Below are 11,164 nucleotides of genomic sequence, written 5' to 3' on the forward strand. Positions count from 1 at the left end.
TGGATTGGTCCATAGTGAAAATGTTCAGTTATATTGGGTGAATGCCATGAAATTGATAAAGCTTTCATGGTTCCAGTTATTCAAGTAATTAGCTAGCACAGTGCCCTCCATGCATCTTTAAGGAAGAAGTGTGAAACAACCAGGACTCTTCCTAGAGCTGGCAGCTTGGCCAAAATGAGCCATCTGGTGAGGAGGGCCTTTGTATGGAAGGGGACCAAGAACCGGATGGTCACTGGCTGAGCTCCAACGATCCTGTGTGGAGATGGGAGAAACGTCCAGAAGGACAACCATCACTGCAGCCCTCCACTGATCTGGGTTTTATGGCAGAGGGACCATCAGGTTCTTGGTCAACTCCTTTACAGAAACCAGCAATACTTGTGTTAAAGTGATATTTCAGTTTTTCCTTATGGTTGACTTTGCAAAAAAGCTAATATCTAATCATTCTCAGGAGACATTGTGATGCAGCACTTTCTGACCCCCCCTTTCTGACCCCTAGACTGCGGCGGCAGCAGCAAAGTCCTGGGCTCTTTGGGAAGATGCGATCGGCTCGGTTCACTCCTGAAAACCCGGACAGTCCCACCAGCGATATGGATGAGGAGGAGGAGGAACAGCTCCAGATCCCATGACACAGACAAACACACACACACACACACACACACACACATATACTGTGATCCATAATATACTGTTAAGGTGTTGTTACTCCGGAGGAAAAAGTTTTTATACTAAAAAATTCCTAATGGTTTTACAACTGGAAGGAGCTCAGCTTGTGAGTGTTTTAAGGACCAATCCAATATTTTTAAACATTTCACTCGGTGTCAGATCAAATGATCAGTATAAAGTGATTTCGTCAACTGGTTACTGGACAGGATAATGATCACAAATCTGTGGGTTATTAAAAGACCAAACAAAAAAACAATGAACCTTTAAACATGAATACGTTTCCACACAGTAGCAGTAAAACATACCTTACCCTTACAAATAACTAATACTAAGACACACACATGCTTGGATATCTATGGGGGGATTATTTTGTTAAAGCTATTTACAGCTATGAGACTGGAAAATTCTAATCTGTATCTAACAGTATAACTATCTCAATCAATGTATGTGTAATCAGATTTCATTCCACATTTACAAATGCGATTACGCTCTTGTTTTCTGAATATACATTTCAAGATTCCTGTACAAATTTACAGATGTCAATGGACACTTGAGATTCCTTTACATGTTTACATATCTGATTACACACATGTTTTATGAATGTGTACAGGATTCTGCAGACATATTCAGAATAAAGTGTGTAAAATCAGTGATGTGGAGGGAAACAAAACTGTAGATAAATCTAACTACACATGGATTGAGATATAGTAACACTACACTCCACTCACATGGCTGTAAATAGCTTTACTGCTAGAATGTCCCATATACATTATTACACACACACCAGGAGAAAACCCACCAGGATTGTGACACAAATTATGAGGACATCTGAACAGTTACATTCAATAAGAGGATTTTTCTGTGACTTGACAAACGTCCAACAAACCGCACACATCATAGTGTTAACAGTCCTTCTTACTTCATATACCACAAACATTACTGCTGTCTTACCTGCACTGGGCTCCTGTATCCAAACAGGCCCCACATCTCCATATCCAATATAAACGCTTTTAACGCAGTTCTGTATATGTCACCTGATATGTCAGATGATATGTCATTTTAAATTGACCTTACTGAATCGGTTCCCATTTAACCACTATTTGTAAATGTGAGAATTCGTCTTTTTCGGATGTATTTTAAGTTTCCAGTGCTCGGCTTTAGCCTCATTTCAGCTGCGACTTGGATGGAATTATGACCTAAGGATGTATTGAGCAGGAGCTTCCTGTCTACCCAAGTTTTTTTATTTGTCAGTTACCTATCAGATCCCTCAAACACCTGTTTAGACGGCATGTTAGACAGCAGTCACTTCTACACAGTTCCAAGCTGATGCTGATGCTGAGGTAAATCCGGATTTAATAACCACAACCTCATCTGAACAAAATCACAGACGGATAAATTAAAGACCACAGCTTCATCTATATTACTTAAAAAACAAACCATCAGGGAGGGGGTGAGAAGCTCATTCACATCCATGTCAGCTGCCTTGTGGTCAGTAGAAAGAGATGCATAGAGAAGGTAAGGCAATCCTCAAGCTTGTGGGTCAGTACTGATGGCTTAGTCCAGTCACTACATTTTTTGCTCAGTGCTTTAAAAAAACGTCACCCGATAAGTTTGAAAAGTTAGAAAATCTTGTGACAAAGGTGCTAAGTTGGCAAAAGTGCCTGTAAAGTCCTGATAATGTAATATAAATTGTTATGCACCTATTCATTTAGAAAGAGCAGGGAAACTCCGACTGGCCAACCAATTGTGTCACTTCAACACTGAGGCAGTCAGTCACAGACGCTCGCCTTTCTGAGACTGTCCTCATCCTGATCTACACTTTACACACCAGTATTCCAGACGGCAAGACTAGTTATACATCCAGAGTTCAGTTGTTCTCTTCTGAATTTGGGATGTGCAGGGATGATGCTTTATGCACTGTTTAAATGCTGATATTTAGTATTTTACAATATTTAAATTTTCCTGGAGAAAAAAAACCTTCAATCCCAAATATGTGTGTCCATTTAATCCCTCAGGATCAGTCTGGGTGTGAAAGCCTCCTGGGCAGCATTTAGAATATTATGGGATAATGAAACTCACTAAAGCCCAGGCTCTCTCATGACGAGCCTCATATTCAACACTAGGAGGATTTTTGGATTCACTGGGTGCTGGACTGAGGTGTTAATGATGCTGAGGTAAATCTCCTGTGTGTGAAGGAGCTCCAGTGGATGGATGCAGTTGTAAAATCAACAGAACATTCATAAATCCTCCGCCACCACCATTCAACAGCCACTCTGTGATGCTGGAGAGGGACCAATATATTCTGTAGGATTCTGAACTATTTATGTTGTTATGGTTTAGTTTTATAAATGATCTGTACCACAGTGGTTTTGTATTAGCTCTATAAATGTCAACTGTAAATACAAAGAAAATTTGTCAAGAGTCTTTTTTTTCTCCATGCTTTATCATTGTGTGTGTGTGTGTGTCAGTGTTTGCCTGTCTGCCCTTTATTTGTCGGGCACTTTCTTCTCTATACAAACCAAACATTGCCATGTTGTGCTCCATGTTCACAGACAGTCTCAACAGTCAAAGGCGTCTTCCACTGAAAACAGCTGAGAGGAGAGTTAAAAGATGCTAAATCAAAACAATAAGTCAATGTTATGTGATTCAATGTTAGTATAAAAAAAAATTGCTGGTCCAGGAGCAGTAATGAGAAATGTTTTTAAGTTTCTATTTAAATAAATACAGGTAACTTCTATGGTAAAATAGTAGACAGAATGATTACAGTAATTAAGGCGAGGGTAAGAACAATAGAGGAAAAATTTGAGAAAAAGGGTTGGAACAAGTCAGAGTGATAAACCCACACACACTCTTGTGGTGTGCTTGGCAGTGCAGACTAGTGTACTGTAGGGCCAACAGAGTAATGAGACTGAAGCTCAGCCTAACTCCCCACACAGGATGGGGGAGCAGCTCACATCTCCCTCTGAGATCATATTCATTACTGTGTCTGAGAAAGAGGCCAAGACGTATAATGAAGGTTTTATCCTTGTGTAGGCCTTCTGTTTGAGGACTGAGACTTGTCTTTTAGGAGCACGATCATAGATTAGGATCGAGGTTTGACATTTAGCTGAGATGCTTAAGGTTAGGTTTATTTCATATGGCAATAAGTGTCCTCACAAAGATACAATTGCAAAGTAAAGTGTGCTGGCTTTGCATAAAGCAAATAGTTGTGTATTGACACGTCAGACATACAAACTTGTACAAGTATCCTATAGTGCCCTTGGGATAAACACACCCACATACTCAAGCTGCTAGCTGTGGATAATGGTGTTTGTGTGTTAATGTTTAGCTTGATCCCATGAGTACAGTAGAGAAGATAATTCTGAATAATGTTGGCTAAGCATACACTGTAATGTGCTGAGGCTGTGTGGTGTTCAGTGTATGTGCTGGAGGTGGTGTTTTTTTCGACTTTGATTTCCACAGATGTGTGTGTATATCAAGCCTGGGGCCTAGTTCATTATGTTAATTTCCACACTGTCTTTCTCATTAGGCCAGTAATGGTTGGCAGCAGGAAGGCAGAACATTACATTGATCCTTCTATAATTATTCTGCAGCTACCAGAATCCCCTTGTGTGCTTGTACTGTGTGTGTGTGTGTGTGTGTGTGTGTGTGTGTGTGTGTGTGTCTGTGTCTGTGTCTGTGTGTCTGTCCGTACACAAGTATCAATACAATATACACCCAATGTGAAATTAGTCTTTCTTTTGTGAATAGGAATTGAATCATGGACTGTAGCTGTAATGATAGGATCCCTCTTCCTTTCCATTCATTTTATTACACTTAATTGCTCTCTGTCTCTTTTGTAATAAATCAATTTGAGCTTGGCTGCATATGAACAAGGCCAATAAATGATCTTGATGCACACACATAGGTCACTGCCAGTGGTACTGGTTGTCTGTTTGCCAGCTGAGAAACACAAAAGGACAAGATTTATCAGCCTAATTTTTCTTATCATTGTTGGCGGCATATTTTAGCATTTTCAATGTGAAGGTTCCGGGGAAGAGGTTAAGGCAGTAACATGTATTGATGAGACATTAATATGATAAAGAAGGAGAAGAGGAAAGAGAAGCTCCATGTGTCATGTGTCCCCCGACTAGACCTATACAGCATAACTAAGACCAGTTCCAAGACAAACCTGAGCTAGCTCTTACTATGAGCTTCATCAAAAAAAGGAAGGTCTTAAGCCTACTCCTAAACGTACAGATGGTGTCTGCCTCCCGAACTGAAAGTGGGAGATGATTCCACAGGAGATGGGCTTGATGGCTGAATGCTCTGGCTCCTACTCTGCTTGTAGATACTTTAGGGACGACAAGTAAGCCTGAATTTTGGGAACTCAGTGCTCTAGTGTTTTGGACAAGCTGAGTCTTTAACGACCTACTGCACGACTCTTTTGTGTGGTTCTCTCTGACGATGTGGCCTAAAGGGAGCATATGTACAGTTGGAAGCAAAATTATTCAATCCCCATTGCACATTAGGTTTATTGGCAAAATATACAATTTCTCAGCTGTTTGCAATAAACAAATTACACAAGAACTGTTTAAGTAGTTCAATGAAACTAATATTACAATCATTTTTATCCAAATTCAACACAAAATGCTACTTTTAATGACTACCGCAGTCTCAAAATTATTCAACCCCTTAATGACAAGGATCTTCAGTACTTAGTAGAGCACCCTTTTGCTTCATCACAGATAGCATGACGTTTTTTCCTAAGATTTCCTGATACTTGACTGAGTCCATCTTGCCCTCCACACGCTGCAGGTTTCCAGTGCCAGAGGCAGCAAAGCAGCCCCAGAGCATCACTGAGCCATGCTTCAATCTAGGCAGGGTGTTCTTTTCAGCATATGCTTCATTCTTCTTCCTCCAGACATACCACTGATCCATAGGCCCGAAAAGTTCCAGTTTTGTCACATCGCTCCACGGAACAGAATTCCAAAACTTTGGTGGCTTATTAATATGGTTTCCAGCATATTTGAGCCGTCATTTCTTGTGCTTTTGGGTCAGTAGTGGTGTACGACTTGGAGTCCGGGCATGGAACCCTTCAGTGTTTAGTATGTGCCTTACTGTGCAAACTGAAACCTCAGTGCCTGCTGCCACCAAGTCTTGCTGCAGGTGTTTTGCAGATTTTGGATCACTTGCCTCCTCAGGAATCTGGTGGCAGCCGCTGATAGCTTCCTCTTTCTGCCACGTCCAGGTAGTGTAACCACCGTTCCTTCAACTCTGAACTTGTGACCTATGCTTCTAACTGTATCTCTAGGGACATTCAGTGCTTTTGCTATCTTTTTGTATCCTTTTCCTTGTTTGTGCAAGGCAATGATATCTTCTTTGAACTTTTGGGACAATTCTTTTGACTTTTGGATAAAAACCATGGTAATATCAGTATTATTGAACTATTTCAACTGTTTTTGTCTACGTTGTTTATTGCAAACAGCTAAAAAAATTTACAATTTGCCAAAAATGCCTGATACGCAATGCGGGTTGAATAATTTTGTTTGTAACTATAGGTAAAAAGTATCTGCCCAAGGACAGAACCTTTTGGAATTCCATGATTAACTTTTGTGTGAATGGAGGAGTCATTGTTAACATAAAACAAATTGTCTAAACATGTCTATGAAGCCTGATTAATCTAATCACTTAGTTCAACTTCAGGATTGTCTCAAGAACATCAAGGCCTGGATGACCCAGAACTTCTTACTTCTAAATTTAGACTAAACTGAGGTCATTGTAATTGGCGCTCAACATCTCAGAGAAACACTGTCTGACTTGGATGGTGTTAGTTTGGCCCCTAGCTGCCATGTGAGGAACCTCGGAGTTATGTTTGACCAGGACACGTCATTAAAACATTTAAACAAGTCTCTAGGACAGCTTTATTCCACCTACGCAATATCAAGAAAATTGGAAACATCCTGTCTCAGAAGGATGCTGAGAAACTAGCTCCAGGCATTTGTTACCTCTAGACTGGATTACTGTAATTCTTTATTATCAGGATGTCCCAGTACGTCTGTTGAAAGCCTCCATTTGGTCCAAAATGCTGCAGCACGAGTGCTGACAGGAACTTGAAGGAGAGATCATGTTACGCCTGTCTTAGCTTCTCTGCATTGGCTCCATGTAAAATTCAGAATAGAATTCAATATCCTGCTCCTCACATATCAAGCCCTTAACAATCAAGGCCCTTCATATATCAAAGAGCTCATAGCACAATATTTTTCAAATACATCACTTTGCTCTTTTGCTCCAAAACACAGGCTCTCCTGTGGATTCAAGTGTCTGTAAGAGCAGAATGGGAGGTAGAGCATACAGCTACCAGGCTCCTCTCCTATGGAACCAGCTCCCACTCTGGGTTTGGGAAGCAGACACCATCTCTACATTTAAGGTTAAACTTAAAACCTTCCTTTTTGATAAAGCCTAAAGTTAGGGTTAGATCAGGTGAGTCCTGAACTATCCCTTAGTTATACTGCTGTAGGTGTGACTGCTGGGGGAACTCCCATCATGCACTGAGCACTTATCCCCTTCTTTCTGTCCCACATTTATTTATTTTACTACATGTCACTATCTTTGTGTTGTTTCCCTCTCGCATAGCTGCTATCATTAATAGCATCTTTCCATCCCTATTATTGTTTTCATTATAACTAGTCAGAGCTGAAACCTGATGCTGTTCCTCTTCTCTCTCTCTCCTCAACCTCCCCCCTATTTCTCTCTCTTCTCTCTCTTCTTTTCCACCCATCTCCCCTCTCCTCCACATTTTCCCATTCACCCCAACCGGTCGTGGCAGATGGCCGCACACATTGAGTCTGGTTCTGTTAGAGGTGTCTTCAGGTTAATGAAGGAGTGGTTTTCTCTCCACAGTCGCCAAAGTGCTGCTCATTGTGAGAACTGTTGGGTTTCTAAAATGTTTAAGTTCTTGACCATCTATGCAAAGTGCTTTGAGATAATGTATATTATGATTTGGCGCTATACAAATAAATGTAATTAATATTGAATTTAGTTGTACTACAAATAGGTTCCACAGAAATGTCTCCACCATGAAAAACAGCAAAAGCAGTCTTTGAGGGACATTTCTTTCTATTTCACACTCCACACATGAGAAAAAAAAGGAAGAATTGGAGGATACATTGAAACAATTTCACTTCCAGCATTCCCACTCTAACAATAAGCAAACTCGAAACTGAATTGATAAAGAAAAAGATAACTGAAAAATACCATTCATCAAGAGACCCAATTTCTCATGCAATGGACAGGATTGAACTATTCCAAATACATGGATAGCTCTGGAGAAGAAACAAAAAATTATGAAATAAACTGTTGTTTGTGACTGCTATAAAAGTATCTATAGCTCAGACAATATCACAAATATTCAAACATCCACTCTGTCCTCGATAACATTAAACTTCTCCAAAGAGCAAGATCTTATTGGATTCAAGCCACAACCTCAGTAGAAAAAGCCATTTTCACCATACCCAACAATCAGCCGCCCAACTGTGTAATATGGTATAAAGAACCATAGCCATTCAAATGAATACTGCCCTTATCTAAGTTCTGCACAAAACCAACATAGACCAAACCCTCACCTGCATAGGATTCATAAAGGGATTAACTCATCCACAACTGATGCACAACCTGTTCAACTTCATTGGTTCATCTCAGAGAAACCACCATAACACCAAACGTGGTAATTTGGTCTGTATTTATATAGCGCTTTTTTAGTTTTGATGACCACTCAAAGTGCTTACATTAACACACACATTTATACAGTGCATCTATGGGCAGCACATTTTCTCTATGAGAAGGGGCAATTTGGGATTGAAACCACCGGCCTTCTGGTTAAAGGACGACCGCTCTAACCCCTGAGCCACAGCCTGATCATTGAATGAAAAAAACATCATCAAATTACTGGTCATCTGTTTGCTACCATCAAGACATTTGGTTTTGGGCAGTTCACTTAAATCTTTCCACACTTCCCCAGTTATCACCAACAATCACCCGTTGTTCATATCAACACCCTGCTGAAGCAAGTTAATGGTCGTTATTGAGTCCTGATGGGTTTACCATGTTTTAACTCAACTTGAGTTCATAGCGAATAACTGTAGGTTTCAAAATTAGCAACATCATGGAGTTGAATAATTGTGTCATTGCAGTATAAGCAAAATATTGGTCTTCTTTGTTCGTTTACTCTATTGTTTATCTGAAAAATTACTTAACTTAAAATCTATAGCGCTGCACAAAAGTACGAATGTGGATGAAAATAAATGGGGTCGAAACTGTAGTCGGGTGTAGTTCTTTTCCAGAAGAGGTAAACAAGTTACAACAGTAGGGGATGTGATGTCTTGAGAGCATGGAACACTTATGGCACGTGCAGTGAATGCATTAAGATCCAATCCATCTGCTTATTCCTGAGGAATCAGAAACTGGTCCAGATTTCCTCTGTTTCAAAATGACATGAGACATGACATAATACCTGTGGGATTATGTGAGTGGTTGAGGTATTAAACATGAAGTCGACAAGTCAAGGTAGTCCAGATCCCTAGTGCTGAAGAAAGGAAAGACCACCAACAAGCTCCGCTTCGCACTTGGCAGCACCCTGACAAAATCCACAACCGAGAAACCGTTGAAGAGCTTGGGAAAGGTGTTTGACTGCAGCCTGAGAGACACAGCATTCATCAGCTACCAGGACCACCTTCTCCGGCCTGCTAGCAACGGCACAATACTGAAAGTTGACCTGGGGAAGCAACTGAAGTTCCCAGCAACTGTTGCCACAACAGCGTAAAGGCCAGACATGTCTCCGATCTCGGAAGCCTGCAAGCAGGTAATTCTCCTAGAACTCACCATTCCCTGGGAGGACAGTTTCTAGGAGACCAACAAGAGAAAGAGGGCAAGGTATGCTGAGCTAGTCGATGAGTGCCAAAGCAATGAGTGGCGAATGAGGTGCGAGCCCATCGAAGTGGGTTGCAGAGGGTTTGCAGGCCAATCTCTCTTCAGTGCCTGCCCTACAGCATGCTGGGCATCACAGGAGCCAGTAGACGAAGGGCCATGAAGGTGACCACCGTGGCAGAAGAAATTGCCCCAAGGTGGCTGGGGATCAGGAGAGGACAGCCGTGGGTGGGGTAGCGCTACCTGGACAAAAGCCGAGGCTTGATCAACCCAAGTTGGGTCGAATGGGTGAAGGTGTCTGATTGTTGAAAGACCCGAAACACCCAATGACCCCAGTTAACATCACTTAAGATGTGTCCAGGTGCATCACAAGGTCATGTGTTTCACAAGTCTATATGTCCCAAACTAGCAAACCAGACATAATTCCTATTATCAAAACTGAATGATGATGATGATGACACGTTCAGATAAATCATGACAGCATATGTTTTATATATAATAAGTTTAACAATTCAGTCACTTTCAATCTATCTATCTAATGGCACCATAATTTAATTAAATCATCTAGTTAATCCTTACAAACAAATGACTAAGATCAACCATTTATATTTTCATACTAGATAAGCATCAGAATAGCATGGTCTATGCAGTCAATGTCCAACTCCTGTAAATGATATTAGCAGCTGAGGAATGCTGATAGCATAAGAGAAGAGCTCCTCATATGGAAATCTCTGGAGGGGGGTGGAGCAGTAGGATACCTTACCCTGTATTAATTCCACGGAGGAGGTGTCCGTGTTTACAGCGCATCGACACTGGGGTCGGCCCTTATCACAAAAGCTCTCTCAGGGTCTTTGTCTGTTTCTTCTATGTGCATGGCACTCTTGCTCACGGTAAATTCTGCGGAGAAGCTCCAAAGAGAAAGTGTGTGTGTGTGTGTGTGTGTGTGTGTGTGTGTGTGTGTGTGTGTGTGTGTGTGTGTGTGTGTGTGTATCTATTGCACTTCTGTCCGTCCTGGGAGAGGGATCCCTCACATGTGGCTCTCTCTGAGGTTTCTACATATTTGTACCTGTTAAAATGGTTTTTAGTAGTTTTTCCTTACTCTTGTTGAGGGTTTAGGACAGAGGATGTCACACAATGTTATAGCCCTATGAGACGAATTGTTATTTGTGAATGTGGGCTATACAAATAAAATAAATTTGATTGATTGATGTGTGTGTGTGTGTGTGTGTGTGTGTGTGTGTGTGTGTGTGTGTGTGTAGAGTGGACCTCAGTCCCAGCCCATTAGAGCAGTTATCACCCTCAACAGTAACAGATGGTGCTGATAGCCCCGTTCAGCTCATTTGTAACTGACAGAAAAAGGAGATGAATAAAAACATTACTACACTGATGCCTCTGAGACCCAAACAATGTTTAAAGGTGCTCTGAGGGTGCTTGGAGGTGTGTGTGATATTGTTTGAGTGACTGTGGGCAGCAAAATAATGGGTAGATGGAGCATCCAAAGCTCAGAGCAGATATCCAAAGTGTAGCCTGGTGATGGTAGTTAACGGAGCAGCAGAGTGGCTATAATGGTCATATATGAGATTTATCTCCTTCTTTT

General features: G+C 41.2%; 1 protein-coding gene across 1 annotated transcript in view; it reads left to right on the plus strand.

The window, feature by feature from the left end:
• ccdc102a (coiled-coil domain containing 102A) overlaps nucleotides 1-3,051 on the plus strand; it is a 51,233-nt gene extending 48,182 nt beyond the window's left edge. The window contains exon 10 of the mRNA XM_061068052.1: nucleotides 497-3,051. Coding sequence (XP_060924035.1) covers nucleotides 497-626 — 130 coding nt within the window. The 3' untranslated portion in view covers nucleotides 627-3,051. The remainder of the gene's footprint in view (nucleotides 1-496) is intronic.
• Nucleotides 3,052-11,164: the final 8,113 nt, after the last annotated feature.

This window comes from Limanda limanda, chromosome 3 (assembly GCF_963576545.1).
Source record: "Limanda limanda chromosome 3, fLimLim1.1, whole genome shotgun sequence".
Lineage (NCBI taxonomy): Eukaryota > Metazoa > Chordata > Actinopteri > Pleuronectiformes > Pleuronectidae > Limanda > Limanda limanda.